At 36.0% G+C, this 16,403-nt stretch overlaps 1 protein-coding gene and 1 non-coding gene across 12 annotated transcripts in view; one reads left to right on the forward strand and one right to left on the reverse strand.

The window, feature by feature from the left end:
- Positions 1-16,403, reverse strand: part of MAPK10 (mitogen-activated protein kinase 10) — a 547,028-nt gene that overhangs the window by 228,810 nt on the left and 301,815 nt on the right. For 2 of the 11 annotated variants that reach the window (XM_027600530.2, XM_027600536.1), the window contains exon 1: positions 4,317-4,411. The exons of 7 other annotated variants lie outside the window; for them this stretch is intronic. In XM_027600530.2, the coding sequence (XP_027456331.1) occupies positions 4,317-4,379 (63 nt within the window). In that variant the 5' untranslated portion in view covers positions 4,380-4,411. Of the gene's footprint in view, positions 1-4,316; positions 4,418-16,403 lie in introns of those variants that run through there. 2 more of the 11 variants (XM_027600541.2, XM_027600540.2) reach the window with 2 other exon arrangements.
- Positions 7,532-7,636, forward strand: LOC113926044. The gene has a single exon (XR_003521130.1). It is a non-coding gene; the product is annotated as a U6 spliceosomal RNA (small nuclear RNA).

Raw genomic sequence — 16,403 nt, forward strand, 5'->3', positions numbered from 1 at the left:
TGTTCTCCTTTAGGGTTCTGATGGACTCCTGCCTCACATTTAGGTCTTTCAACCATTTTGAGTCTATTTTTGTGTGTGGTGTAAGGAAATGGTCCAGTTTCATTCTTCTGCATGTGACTGTCCCATTCTCCCAACACCATTTGTTGAAAAGACTGTCTTTTTTCCATTGGACCTTCTTTCCTGCTTTGTCAAAGATGAGTTGACCATAGAGTTGAGGGTCCATCTCTGGGCTCTCTATTCTGTTCCATTCATCTATGTGTCTACCTTTGTGCCAGTATCATACTGTCTTGGTGATTACAGCTTTGTAATAGAGCTTGAAGTCCGGAATTGTCACCAGCTTTGCTTTTCTTTTTCAACATTCCTCTGACTATTCGGGGTCTTTTCTGGTTCCATACAAATTTTAGGATTATTTGTTCCATTTCTTTGGGAAAAGCGGATGGTATTTTGATAGGGATTGCATTGAATGTGTAGATTGCTCTAGGTAGCATTGACGTCTTCACAGTATTTGTTCTTCCAATCCATGAGCATGGAACGTTTTTCCATTTCTTTGTGTCTTTCTCAATTTCTTTCATGAGTAGTTTATAGTTTTCTGAGTACAGATTCTTTACCTCTTTGGTTAGATTTATTCCTAGGTATCTTATGGTTTTGGGTGCAATTGTAAAAGGGATCGACTCCTTAATTTCTCTGTCTTCTGTTTTGTTGTTGGTGTATAAGAATGCCACTGACTTCTGTGCAATGATTTTATATTCTGCCACTTTACTGAATTCCTGTATGAGTTCTAGCAGTTTTGGGGTGGAGAGTTTTGGGTTTTCCTATTGAAATGTTTTTAAATCTACAGTTTCTATTTAATATAGGGTACACACCAGCATTCTTGCTTTAGGGAAACCAGAAGCTCCACTGTAATAAAAGGAAAATAAAAGCTATGTGATGCAGAATTTTATCTTGCCCAGGGCCTGAGCAGTTAATAAAGCCAAGATATAAGCCGCACCTATTAGCAAAATCCAAAAAATTCTCAAAATAACAGTTCACATTTCATACTTTTCTAAAGTCCTGTCAATAAAATCAAGCAAGGGAAAATAGTAAATATGTTTCATTTGTACTTTTACAGCATAGATATTAACTGGTTTGTGGTCACAAGGTTGATAAAATATTTTAGGAGAAACCAATACAATTTTGTAGTTTGTTTACGATGTCCAGAGAATTTGACTTCTTACCAAGAGTCATCAAGTCTGACTCTCTTAGCAATCAGATATTAATATTGTTTGAAAGTTTTTGTCTTCATCATATTTGATTTTCATAAAGCACTAATCTAAAGTATTTCAAAATACAGAGCTAATTTATCATTTTTGTGGTTTTTACATACAACTCAAATACTTGGTGAAAAGTGTTGTATTCAAAGTAACAAAATGCAGCAACCAAAGGTAATTTAAAAGTAATTCTCAAAAACTAATGATGTACTATATGTTGCTTAACTGGACATAAAAAAAGGTCCAATTGAAAACCCCTTCACAGTACTGCATGGCAACTTACTAATGTTCCCATTTATTCATTTTGATATGTTATTCTCAAAGCATTTGTGTTTTTAAAGAAATCATTTTTTAATTCTTTTTAAAAAAGTAATTCTAACTCCTAGGTGTACCTCTTGAAAATTATTAAAGAAAATCTAATTTATAACCCATTTCTTTAAAATCGTATTCTTTCCTCATTCCTACTGATTTCCAATTTTCTCCACTCCCACTTTCAACTCTCTTCCCTAAATTTTCTTCCATCTGTCTCTTGATGAGACTTTCCCTTTCCTTTCCCTCTTCCTTTTTATCCTTTGCTATTCACTTTTTCTCTCAAGACAGTATCTTCATGCAAATACCCATTTGTGCTTCTACTGTTCAGCCTCTAAAGATTATGCCAATCTGCATAGTAAATTGGTTAGGCAGGAGAACAGAGAAAAGCATTTCTCCTCACACATTAATATTTTCTGTCCCTGTTACATACATATCACCTCTCTTAAGGAAGTCTCAAGATATTTTAAGGTACCCAGCATTCCAGTGCACCTCCAGCTAGTAGTTAACTCTCAATCAAACTTGACAGAAAGACTGAGGTTAAGCAATTTTCTCAATTAAATTGTGGATAATAAGGAATTTGGCTTAGGGCTTTGTCTCCCAAATTAAAACATTTTTCCAGTGAACACCAAGCTTCAAGGCTTTACATGGACAAACACACCTTATCCATCTTCAAAACTGCTTTCACTGGCATTATAAACTGTCCCCACTTTATGAAAACAAAGGATCTTGATTAAAACAAAGAAAATTAAATCTATGATAATAATTTTTTGTGGTCACTGGATGAACATGCACCAGTTTTTTTCACAGGATAAATATGATTTATTCTGATTGTGGTGGATTCTTAAAGAATCACTTCTAATTACACTGCCTGATAAATAAGCAGAAATGTAAAAACCCTTACCCCCATAATTACTAGGGGAATAAGATTCTACCTAATTTTGTGCAACACATAGGACTACTAGGTGTTCCACTCCTAGAATATAAAGAAGAATATAAAGGTCACAACTTAAAATAATATACATCATCTTTCAGGTAAAATAATAGTGAAATCTATGACAAGGAAATTATGTAGTCTACTTCTAATGAGTGATTCCAAGTATTTACTTCCACGTGGTCCACACTGGGAACATCACACTTAAAATCACAGCTTATCAAATGTTTAAAGACCCAAAGAACATTAAATACCACAAAAAGTTTCACCATTCTATGAAAGACTACTAGAGTGCTATATCCATCTAGGCCTAAAAGATCCTAAAATCAAATATGATTTTACTACCTCTTGGAAAGGTGTGTGAGAGTAGAAGGTTAAAATCAATAATATGGGCTCTTGTTTTAAGGTATAAAGATACATGAATTTTGAGTTTTAATTAAAAAGCCATCTCCTCCAGGAAGCTTCCCATGATAAGGGTAAAGCATTTTTTTTTTGTCTTACTTAATTTCAATGATCTTAAAACTTTATTCCTATTTGATCTGGGGGTGATTAAATATATCTAGTATATTTGACTTCAAAGTCAAGCAAGCCTATAAGCTATATATGTATAGCTCTTCAATAAGTATGTAACAGTGAGGGGCACCTGGCTGGCTCAGCTGTAAGCATCTGACTCTCGATTTCAGCTCAGGTCATGTCTCAGGGTTGTGAGATCGAACCCCATGTCAGCCTCTGCACTGGGCATGGAGCGTGCTTAAGAGTCCCTCTCTCCCTCACCCTCTGCCCCTCCCAAACCTCCTTGCTCGCTTCAGTTCTCGCTCTCACTCTCTCTCAAAATATAAAATAAAAAAATAATTATGTAACATTGAAAATATACTTTTGATCTTTACTATCATTACATGGTTTTTAACTATAAGCCTGAGAAATGCGAACATTTCTGATAGAAATTGTATGGCCTACATTAAACCTGTTTGTTAGGCTTTCCCCTATTTTGTTGAGTTTATTTAGTTAATTCATATTTATATCGTTTCCTTTTTCCATGATCAGTGGTCTTCTATTCCTCAAGATTAGCAAGTAATGTTTCTATATTTTCCTAGTGCCTATCTCTATATCCTACCCCTCATCCCCTAGCTATTAAACTAATTTCACTCCTTTCAAACTGTATGCCCTTTCCAACCAACTCTAAATTCTTAGAAAATAATTTTGTCTCCTCATTCACAGAAAATACAGAATCTCTCTGTACTAGTCAGGGTACAGTCTAAACTACTGTAACAAAGAGACTCTAAAACCCAGTACTTAAATAAGATAAATGCTTATTTTCTTCTGACATAACATACACAGGCAGATAGGAATGCAGTCTGGGCTTTGCTCAGGAGGATAGCCAGGATCCCAGACAGACAGGTTGGCTCATGCCCTCACATGATGAAAACTATCCAAGACTGGATGCCATTTTAGTCATTTCCCAGTCAGGTGGAAGGAGAAAGGGTAATCCAGAGTAAGCCACTTACTGTACCTTTCCTAAAAAAAAATATACACATCATCCCAGTCATATCCCATTAGCCCAAATATAGTCACATAACCACATTACCTGCAAGGAAGACCATTGCAAGGGAGGCTCTATGACTAATATATTAGAATAAAAGAAAATTAATACCAGAGGACAATTTAGCAGGCCCCATCAAAACAGTAGATAGAAAAATTTTCAAATTATTTCTGTAAATCATAACTCTAACTATAAACCACAAAAAATATACCTGGATCCACATCCTTATTTTTATTCCCTTTGGTTGGTTGAGGACCCATTCATCGTCCTTTCATCTTGAACCTACCTTTATCTCATTTTCCAGGAGCCTTCTTCTGTCATTTATTCTTTCTCTTGTAACTTCAAACATACCATGTCTACTGGCTTGGTAGCTTTAAAGTCAGCATAGTGGAAATATTTACACCATAGAAATGGGCAGATGGCACATATCTGAGGGGTTTGTTCCTCTGAAAAGCCAGTTTTTAAACTTTTGTTAGCACATCATTGTCTTCAATTCATTCTTTGCAGACCAATCAGAGACTTCTTAACCCACAAGGTCAATCATGATCATATGATCAACTTCTCAAACGTCATAAATCTGAGTTAGTTGTCTCTTTCATGTGCTCTTAAAAAGCCTTGAACATTATCATCCTACCACTTATCACACTGTGTTGCAATAACCTGTTTCCTTGTTTTTATTCCCCTATTAGACTGTTTAAAGATGGAAAGTATTTCTCTCGTGTATTCCCAGCACCTAAACCAATGCCTAACACCATAATTAATGCTTAAAAACTATCTGTGGAATAAATGAATGAAATAACAAATAAATGTGCTTTCCCCCAAATATATGCCAACCTCCACATTACTCCTTTTAAGCAACATCCTTGTTACCCTTTACTCCTCAGTTTATGAACCATACATTTCAGTATTTTATGGATTACAGATAACCTACCCATCCTGATCACACTTTTTAAAAAGTAACAATAAATTTGACTAGGCTCTTAAATATTAGAAGTAGCTACCCTCAATCAGTCACTGAAAATATTCTTTTGCATTTTATTTGCTCATATTGTACAAAGTTTGGCTTGGAATAGAACTGCAGCCTCAGCTTCCACCTGACAGAAGCCTTCTGAGAAAGAAAGTAGTTTTTGACAGCTAGCTTCTGTGGCTGGAGGACTGCCACAAAAAAATCTGAATATGCCGCTGTCCCTTAAAATAAAACCTTCTCCTTCATTCATGTAAATTATGTTGCTTGAGAGGGATTCTTTCCACAGAAAAGTACAGAATAATTAATGTAATGTACAAATCCCATCTCTAACTAGAATTTTGACATAATCTACTCCCAAATTCCATCCCTCAGGAAATTTAGCAAAAGTTCAGTATCTTTTTATGTATATAAATGACATGCCCCCCCCAAAAAGTGGGTTTTTTTTAACACTTTGTTCCTATTTGATCTGGGAGGTGATTAAATATATCTAGTATATTTGACTTCAAAGTCAAGCAAGCCTATAAGTTATATATGTATAGCTCTTCAATAAGTATGTAACAGTGAGGGGCACCTGGCTGGCTCAGTTGGTTAAGCATCTGACTCTTGATTTCAACTCAGGTCATGTCTCAGGGTTGTGAGATTGAACCTCATGTCAGCCTCTTCTTTTTTAAGATTTTATTTATTTATTTGACAGAGAGAGAGAGGCAAGCAGAGGGAGAGGGAGAAGCAGACTCCCCACCGAGCAGGGAGCCCGACGTAGGGCTCGATCCCAGGACCCTGGAATTAAGACCCGAACCAAAGGCAGACGTTTAACAACTGAGCCACCCAGGCGCCCCAAAAAGTGTTCTCTTTGTAAGAGCTTATCTCAGTATCTTGGAGCCTCTTTTTTGTCAAGTGGTAGTAGTCTGATTTCATTTTATCTCATATTCAAATATTACTTTAACTATCTCTAAACCTCTATTTTAAATTAGATGACTTTCATCGATATTGTCTACTCAAATATTAAATCATTTCTTAAACAGAAATATACTGGCCATCTACTGTGTGCCTAGCCCTCTTTTAGGCACTGAAAAACCAGAAATAAAAAGATAATGGAAGATTCCTCCCCTTGGGGAGTTTATATCATTGTAAGGAAGAAAGACAGTAAACATAGAAACAAATAAACCATATACTTTGAATGAGTAGTAAGGGCTCTAAGGAAAAGACAGACCACGTGAAGGAATGGCAAACGTGTCAGGTGAGGGAACAGGCAGAACAGGGTGAGCCACCTTAGATAGGATAATCAGACAAGGGTTTTCTAAACTCTGGTGGGAAAAAAGACATCCAAGTGCACAGTGGAGGGGAGAGCAGAGGAAATACAGCAGCAAACTCAAATACCCTGAGGTGACTAGGAGAGTAGTGTGTCTGACTGACAGAAAGTCAGTAATGATCGTAGAATAGTGATTTTAAATCACATGGTCTCCCACCATATTTAATTTTATTTTCTTTAAGAGAGAATACATACTCATAATGTTAATCATAAGCTTATCAAGCCACCAGCATGAAGTCTCTGCACAGAATTGGGAGTGGTGGGCATTGGCACATCGTTGTGAATATTTCAGATACAGATATAACTAACTTCAAAAGCATAAATTAAATAATTAACAATACTAAAGCATAACTTAAAAATTAGGAAATGATGAGTTTTGAGTTTTTATTACCTTTTTCTTTAATAGTATTTAATTGCAAGTTTGTACATTTTGATTTTTAATAATGGCTATGTTTAATAACTGGGTGACAAAACTCCTTAGAATTTAACAACTGGTTCCTGGCTCCAGTACACCACTAATGCATGCTCTCTGTGAGTAAGGACCCTTTAAGCTGCCCAGAAACCTGAAAGGATCTATGGAACTATTTAATTTCTAATTTCATATCCTGCTCCCTGCTGCCACATGGTTTCTCCCATTTCCCCCCACTCACCTGAAAACAAACAAACAAAAAATAAAATAAAAAGGGAAAAACTGGTTTGTAGATATATCATTTGTGGCATATCCTGGAAAGTAAACTGAGGTTGTTGGTTTTTTTTTTTTTAATTTTTATGATTTCTCACATATTACTGTTAAGGTCAAAAGCCAGCGTTCTAGGATTCCATACTAGCTCTTAGCAGTGAAAAACTAATAAAATTGTTTTCAGGTAATCATATAACAAACTTAAACTTAATACTAAGATTACTAAGATGCTCTTTAACGTGCCTAAGCATTGAGATAAAAACTAATGATTATGTGACTATATGTCTAAGCGGAAGGTAACTTTTTAAAATGCTAAGTTCTTTTTGCAAAAGCAAAATACACAAGGATGAAGTACTAAATAACCAAGATTACCATGTTCCAAGTAGATAAATATAAGAGCATTGCTAGAACCGTAGCACACTAAACACTAACTTATCATGAGTATGTATTTTTATTCTTTTTCTATTCTTAGCCACATTGTCATTATCACTCATTGATATTCCATTTTAACAAATAGCTTACCAAACGTTAAAAATTTTCACTGTCGTGCTCGCTTCGGCAGCACATATACTAAAATTAGAACGACAGAGAAGATTAGCATGGCTCCTGAGCAAGGATGACATGCAAATTCGTGAAGCATTCCATATTTTTCAAAAAAAATTTTTTTCACTGTCTGTTGGAGGCCTAGAGCAGATGTTACGATTTATCTTGAAGAGAAAACAAACACAAACAACATGTAATAGTACTCCTAAAGTTGCAAAAAATTAGAACAGCTTACAGATTGGCTCTCTAGTATAAGGAAGAAAGAGTTTAAATAATAATAATAAATTATATTAAATATATAAAATTCATTGTGTATATATATATGAAATATGAAAGTATAAAATCACAATGGTGTTTAAATATGTACTTCAGTTTTAAGCAAAGTGTACAAATTACAAAAGATCATGGGCTTACACAGGGACAACTGCAAAATGGTTTTTTTTTAACAATAATTTGTCTACATCACTATTTTAGCACATTTTACACATATCAGAAGACAGATGTACAATTTTATATATGGAGAATTGTTTTAAATGAGCTGTACATAGTATCATAAAACCTAAGCTAATAGGCAAATTGGCCTTAAGGCTTTACTAACAAATGTAACTTTCAAGAACAGCAAAAGAAATGGCCTGGATACTCATTAAATAGAATCGACTATAATTCACTAACTCCCTAGTGTGGTACTACATTTGGTATCAGAATAAGGATTGCCTTTGGCTATAGAGTTTACTCCAAACCATGGACAGAGTGGACTGTTCCTCTTTCACTTAGCTTATTACACATCAGATGGAGCATTTAGTTAGTGTGGCTTAAGGAACAGATTATGTTCTAAATCACAAGAACTTGGTTACTGAAGAGCAAGAGTCTTAGTTAGTTATATGTGGTCTAGAAATCCATATGAGTTTTGCAATATAAGAAACCTGCAATAAAAAATAAATAAAATCTACTAAATAGTGGAAATGTTAACTTAGCAATATTATGAAAAGTAAAGAAAAACTATGATTAAAAAATAGAACAGAGCCACCATAACCAAGTAATCAATGTTAAAATCCTAATAATATAACATATTGATATTATATAATTCCCTGATAGAATGCACCAGAAAGGGCATTCTTCCTCCAAATTCATAACCTTAATCAAATCGTAAGAAAACATCAACAAGCCCAAATTGAAGAATGTTCTACAGAATACTTAACCATTCATTCAAAGTATCAAAGTCACAAGGAACTGGCACAGATTGGAGGTAAGGAGACATACATGGTAAGTAAATGCAATGTAGGAGACTGGACTGAACCCTGGAACAGAAAAAGGACATTAGTGGAAAAACAGGAAATTGGTTAAAGTCTGTAGTTTGTTAATAGTGATGGGTCACTGGTAATTTCTTTGTTTTGTTTATTCTTCTATGGCTATGTGAAGTGTTAACCGCAGGGAAGCTGAGTAAAGACTACATATGGAAACTGTACTGTCTTTGCAAATCTCCTACAAATATAACATTATATCAAAATTACATGTTTAAAAAACACATGAATTTACAATACATAAAATGTAGAGAAAAATAGAAATTACATATTTTATCACCAAACAAATCAAACATTTGATTGTTGATTTGCTGTTGATTTGATTTGTTATTTTCTCTTTTTCTGTCTTTCTTTCCTTTTCTTTATAGTACAACCTCTGAATGCTTGTCTTTGGTAAGGCTGACCAGTACTGAGAAGGGCACTCATTCTGCAACCTGAGTGCCTAGCTTCAGATTCTCTCTCTACCACTTACTGTGTGATTGGGGCAAACTACATCTAAAAAATAAAATTTAAATTTAAAAATTAAATTAAATTAACTTCTTGTGCCCAGTTTCTTTACTGTACAAATGGGGAAAATAATATCTGCCCTATAGAGTTGCTGTAAGAATAAATGAATTAATATATGCAAAGCACTTAGAACAGTGTACATAAAGTGGGCACCATTTGACAGAAGTTTGGAGGCAGAGTGACATCTCCCACTCTAGAAGGCAAAGTGGGATAACTCTTTCTCTCCCTTGACTCTCTTACTATAATGCAGCTGACATTACTGGAGGATGGCTCTAGTTGATCAGATACTTGTGACTGAAATTTTGACTCCTGAAAGTATAATGTGTGAAGGGGCAGCATTATCAGAATCAAGCAAGCAAAAAGTTTCCAGCCCCAGCACTCCAGACAAACTCCCCAGATGGAAATCAGGCTGTGCTCTCAGCTGCTTATCTCTTTCTTGCTAGTCATCTTCCCCATGCCCCCCTAACTCCAGTGTTCCTCCTGCTCTGTGAGCCACTGTATGCCCTTCCAACAAATTGCCTTGCTGCTCAAGTTTGTAAATGTTGGGTTCTCTTATTTGTGGCCAACCACAAACATGCTGTGTGTGTGCCCTGATGCTGCTAAGTCTGTGAGGAGAGGTGTCCCTGAGTCTTCTTCTGAAAACACTGTCCTCAGATTACACTTTTACTGAAAAGGAATGAAGTTTCTTGAGTTGGTGTTTGAGACAATAAGTTAAAGGGAAAGGAAACCCTATTGGAATGTAGGCTTATTGAGGAAGGACCCACAGTCATTTCACCATATCCCAATTGTCCATCATGCAAGTTCTCTCCAGGCCCAGGATGGAGAGCAAACAAAGGTGGAGGTCCACTATTCATGGAGATTTAATGGACAATACAACTATTGATTAGACCGATGTAAAAAATGGCCCAGTTTGGGTTTGCTCTCAAGACAACTCATTATACATTAAACACTAGAAGTCTAATATGTATCCTTCAGTGGGTGCCTCATAATTAGACTTTGATACTAGAGAAGAGCCATGGGTATCTTCGTGTTTTGCATGTTGGAAAAATTATTTGGGAAGATGAATAACTACTGAAGGGCCTAGATTACCACGTAAATGCAATATTACTTATATGATTGATGAGACCTCAGGAGAAATTCATTAGGCCTTATAAGAAAAACTCTTAATTAAAAATTCAGATTATTAGATTACAAACTTGGATTGGATAAGATTTCATAAGAAACTATAAAACAATACTGAAATAGTTAATCATATGAAAGCACAAGCAAAAGTCTCCACTAGCGTTTGTGAATGTAATGTACAATGAAAATGTACAATGCTATGCACTGCTAATCAAGAATCAAAAATTCTGATGAAGAATCATAACATTAGTATGATATATTTAAAGATATTCCCTCAAAAAAAAGATATTCCCTCATTGTGAACATTGTATTAATTTTTAAAATTCATCCTATTGTGAAAGACAATTTATCATACGATCTCACTGATATGAGGAATTTGAGAAAACAAGACAGAGGATCATAGAGGAAGGGAGGGAAAAATGAAACAAGATGAAACCAAAGAGGGAGACAAACCATAAGAGACTCTTAATCTCAGGAGACAAACTGAGGGTTGCTGGAGTGGAGGGGGGTGGGAGGGATGGGGTGGCTGGGTGATGGACATTGAGGATGGTATGTGCTATGGTGAGTGCTGTGAATTGTGTAAGACTGATGAATCACAGACCTGTACCCCTGAGACAAATAATATATTATATGTTAACAAAAAATAATAATAATAAATAAAATTCATCCTATTGTAATTCTGATAATTGCTTGGTTTTGTATTTTACTATGGACTTGCTGGATATTTATGCAACTGCAAACTGTTCAGAAAAAGGTGAAACAGAAATGGAGATAATTAAAAAACTATAGCGCAACTATAAAGCAGTAGGAAAAATGAGAAATTGCAAGGGTAAATATACAGTTCTAAAAAAAACACTTAATTTTTCCCTAGTGCCAAAAGGGAAGAGTACTCCTCCCTCTCCCTTTAGCATTTACCTTAGAAAACTTGATCAAGTGCTTTCTCTGTCTTTTTGAGATGTATATACATTTTTTAAAAGATTAATAAACCTCACAATGATTCTACGTCCCAGGAATGCATTTCTCAGAGACCTCAGAGCAATTTCTTTGAAGTATGAACTTCTAGGAGGGTGGATGGCATTCCTTTCCCGGGCCCTGTGGGAATTTAAACCTCTGGGCTTGGCTTCTTGATGCTACTTCCTGCTTGTAGCGTCATAAAGTACAAGTTGAGGTGCAAACTTCCAGTTATACAATAAATGTTATGGGGATGTAATGCACAGCATGGTGACTATAGTCAAAAATATTGTACTGCATATTTGAAAGATGCTAAGAGAGCAGATCTTGAAAGTTCTCATCATAAGAAAAAAAAAATGTAACTCTGTATGGTGCCAGATGGTAACTGGACTTATTGTGGTGATCATTTCACAATGTATACAAATACAAATCATTATGTTGTACACCTGAAATTAATATAATGTCAAATGTCAATTATACTTGAATTAAGAAAAAAGATATAGGAAATCTTATTTTTTTTCTTTCAATAAAGACAATTAGCAAAGATGTAATGAATTGTATCTGCCTACCTAGCTATATTAAAGGGTGAGATTTCTTTCATTGCAATCTCCTCAGCAGATTGCATGTGATGTGCATCTCAGTCTGATTAATTTTTATACAATAATAAAACTGTTTCATTCTTTTCTACATGGGAAGGATTCACTGGGATCCCAAGAGATTTTATTTCTAATTATATTTCCCCAACCCAGCTTAGGGATATAGTGGGAATAATTCCTACAGAAGCTCATTAACTTCTCTCTGAATAAACCCATGCCTAGTTGTGGAAAGCCATGTAGGATACACCATCTGACACAGAAACATCAAATAAAACAAAAACTGATTAACAGAACCTACCAGCAGTGCTGGAAGGAAAAAATAAAACAAAACTTCTGAATACTGTGTTTTTTTATGTTAATTCAGTTCTTACTCTATCAAAATAAGGAGCACTAGAAAGATGTAATGCCAACACACAAGTGAATAGTGTTCCCATGACACAATAGGCAGTGAACGACAAACACTTGAAGGAATTATAATATGGTAAAATAAATCTCCCAGAAGGCTGGAGCTATGCCAATTTTAACTCATTTTTTTTACAACGTTCTATAAAAATGTCAAAAAACTTTCAATGTTAAAGCTGATGACATTGACATGATTGAGTGATCATAAGGTTTGAGTGCCTAGATACGTGGTTTTGTACAATGGAGAACGAAGTGTATTCATGATGTTTTGCAAAGCTAAAAGCACTTTCTTGGATGATTAGTTGTTTGCAGTACAGGTCATCAAAGAAAGACATTGTCATGTCTGTTTTTCTATTCTTCTGTACAATGTGTGTGAAATAAAGAACATTTCCTATATTGCGGACTGTAAAACACCAGTATCCCACAAGACATTATTTATATTCAGTGAGAAACAATAAAAGCAAGGACGTTTTCTGGTTAAATAAATCTGAGAATTCCCTACTTGAAGGCTATGAGGAAACATACCATAAACAATCCCAATTAATTAGAACCTCCCCAATTACTTGACCATGAATTCTCCTCCCCTCTCTTTTTACCCATTTAATAACAACAACAATAATAATGATGATGACAAAATAGCTATCACTTATTAGGCACTTACTATGTGTCACAGTTTTATGTACTACTTTACATGCAAGGCTCATTTAATCCTTACAAAACCATATGAAGAACATACTATCATGGTTATTCCCATTTTACAAATGAAGAAACAGAGGTTTAGAAGAATTAAGTAATTCGCCAAGGTCACCCAACTTGTGGTAGAGAAAGAACCTGAATCTAGAAAGACTACTTTTGTTCAGCTGACTCTCCTTCCTTAGCAGAGGGTTGCGCACGCTCAGACCATTCACTACCTCAGGAAGGTTATTGCTTTCACTTCAATTCTTCCCACTTGCTTCTTTGAATGATTTCCATTCCATGCTTGGTTGGAGTTATGTTCCCTGGTTTCCATACTTATCAGCTGTGCTATCATCATTTCATTGTCCTTTCCCTCTGTTTTGGCTGTGCTTCCCAAGTTTGTCCTCCACAGTGCTCTGTGTCTCTATTCCCTCACCTAGATAATAGTAAATAGAATAGTGATACTACCTGCCTCATAGGTTATTGTGAGGCTTAAACAAACTAAGACCTCCAGTGAAATGTCCTTTGAACAGCCGTCCGGCCATAGCAGGAGCTCAGTGAATATTAAAATTAATATTCACCACCTGTGTTTTTCTTGCTATTTTCCTCACTGATTCAGTCTCTACACAGCCTCTGGGTGATACAGAAACAATATACTGGTAACAGGTGTATAAGAGCATTTGACTGCCTAAAAATGTAGTGTATATACACTGTAGGAGGATTATAAACCAGTTTTTGAGTTGGTAGATCTTTATTTCTGCCAAGGGTATGAAGTAACAGAAACAAAAGGTCTTCATACCTACTTTCAGAAGAGCAAGATTTTTGCTCTTTCTTTCTTGCCATGCAGACTATCTGTTGCTTTTCTCAGTCTAGTTTCCATGGTCTTGCAATAGAAAGTCCCTTGGAATCTAGCAAAAATAGTCCTTGTTTTTGTTCCTGATGTGACTTTGTGTGTTTCCCTCTGTTTTTGTAGATATTTAAGTTGGAAGGTAGGAATGAATGCATAAGAGGAAGACACTGAGAGGCTATTTTTAACCAAAATCATAAAATCTTCTCTTAAAGGATATTCTTCAGACAAAATTCGCATCTTCTAAAAGCACTTCTGAGATTTTTTTTCCAGTTCCTTACTTAAAACTTGGAGATTTGCTTATTTGAAGAAAGCAGTTATATAAGTTCAGTGTTACTTCATGCATGAATTTCAGAGAAGCCTAAAATCTATATAGTTACATCTACTTTAAAGAACTATTGTGTAAGACTGATGAATCACAGACCCGTACCTTTGAAACAGATAATACATTATATGTTTAAAAAAAAAGAGAGAGAGAGAAAAGATAGTAGGAAGGGAAAAATGAAGGGGGGAAAATTGGAGGGAGGACAAACCATGAGAGACGATGGACTCTGAGAAACAAACTGAGGGTTCTAGAGGGGAGGGGGGCGGGGGATGGGTTAGCCTGGTGATGGGTATTAAAGAGGGCACGTATTGAATGGAGCACTGGGTGTTATACACAAACGATGAATCATGGAACACTACATCAAAAACTAATAATGTAATGTATGGTGATTAACATAATAAAATTAAATTAAAAAAAGATATAACATCAATTTAAAAAAAAAAAAAAGAACTGTATGGGCTAACAAATCAAATCACTGTCAGTTGTCAGTTTGTATCCCTTGATCTGTACAGCAGTAAATTATAACTGTATTGCTTCCACCCTTTGGATCTAAAGCTGGCTTGCCCAGTGCTTGGGGCAGCATTGGCTCTCTAGCCTAGAGAAGTGGCTCTCAACAAGGGCTATGGGGAGGTGTTCTTACAACTTATTCCCACAGAGATTCTGTTATTGCTCTCTCCCATGACTACCTAAAGAGGCAGTATTATTGCCTAGTAATGAATAATAATAACTACAGCAGCTAACACTTGAAGGGTTTACTCTGTGCCAGGCACTGTTCTAAGGGCTTTATATATATTAACTCACTTAATTTCATTCCCACAGCAGCCACATGAGGTAGGTCCTATGATTAGTCCCATTTTAGAGATGAGGAAACCGAGGCAGAGAGAAGTGAAAAAACTTGTCCAAGGTCACACAGCTAATAAGTGGCAGGGCTAGTAAACGGCACAAGAGAGATTCAAATCCAGGCAGCCTGGCTCCGGAGCTCTTGCTCTTGATCTCAAGACCGTGCTGAATGAGGGCGGTGTGGGACTCCTCATCTACGCGAGGGATGGGTTGGGGAGGGAGGTCTTCATCTCTACAGCCCACTCCACTCCCAGCTCCCCACCTAAGATTAGCCTGAGGCAGAGTAACCCTGTTGGTTTGTTGATGATACTTCTTGGTGTCAGTAAAGACTAATGAAAGGGAAATTTAAAGGCAGAACCAACAGGATTTGGAAATTGATGGATAGAGAGCGAGTTAGAGCCTGTTTGGTAGAATGTACTGTTAGCAGAAATAGAGAATCGTATCTGCCTTCAGGGAACTTCAGCTGCATTTAGGAAAGACCAGAGTGTAAACACACCATTTGAATTCAATGAAGAAAAGAGTATGATTTGCTCCAGGTGTTATAGTAGGACAAAGGAGGAGCACTTTACTAGCTGGGCAAGGAAAGATCATCAAAAAAGGCTTAAAATACCAAAGTCCATTTTCTAAGATTATAGACCAATAAATCCAGTATTCCCCCTTTACAATCAATCAACAAAAACTTTTTTAAAGTGTTGCCTCTGCTTGTAATAGTCAAATAGAAACACTGCAATTGCATTAGAGGTGATTCTAGTGTTAAATTTTCTAAGTATCTATTAATTTTAAACTATTTCTATCAAAATGTCTTATCCATAAACTTTTCGCTTTTTGTTGTTTTTGTTTTGTTACCAAAAATGGGCCACATAGGTGATGGGTATTAAAGAGGGCACGTTCTGCGTGGAGCACTGGGTGTTATGCACAAACAATGAATCATGGAACACTACATCCAAAACTAATGATGTAATGTATGGTGATTAACATAACAATAAAAAAATTTTTTAAAAATGGGCCACATAAACTCTACATGTAATCTAAATATATTCTTGCCCTTCTCTATATGGTACTTTTAAGAATATTCATCACCTGGGGGGCGCCTGGGTGGCTCAGTTGGTTAAGCGACTGCCTTCGGCTCAGGTCATGATCCTGGAGTCCCGGGATCGAGTCCCACATCGGGCTCCCTGCTCAGCGGGGAGTCTGCTTCTCCCTCTGACCCTCCCCCCTCTCATGTGCTCTCTCTCCCTCTCTCAAATAAATAAAATCTTTAAAAAAAAAAGAATATTCATCACCTGTATGAAAGTACTGAATTACTATA

This window comes from Zalophus californianus, chromosome 2 (genome assembly GCF_009762305.2).
Source record: "Zalophus californianus isolate mZalCal1 chromosome 2, mZalCal1.pri.v2, whole genome shotgun sequence".
Lineage (NCBI taxonomy): Eukaryota > Metazoa > Chordata > Mammalia > Carnivora > Otariidae > Zalophus > Zalophus californianus.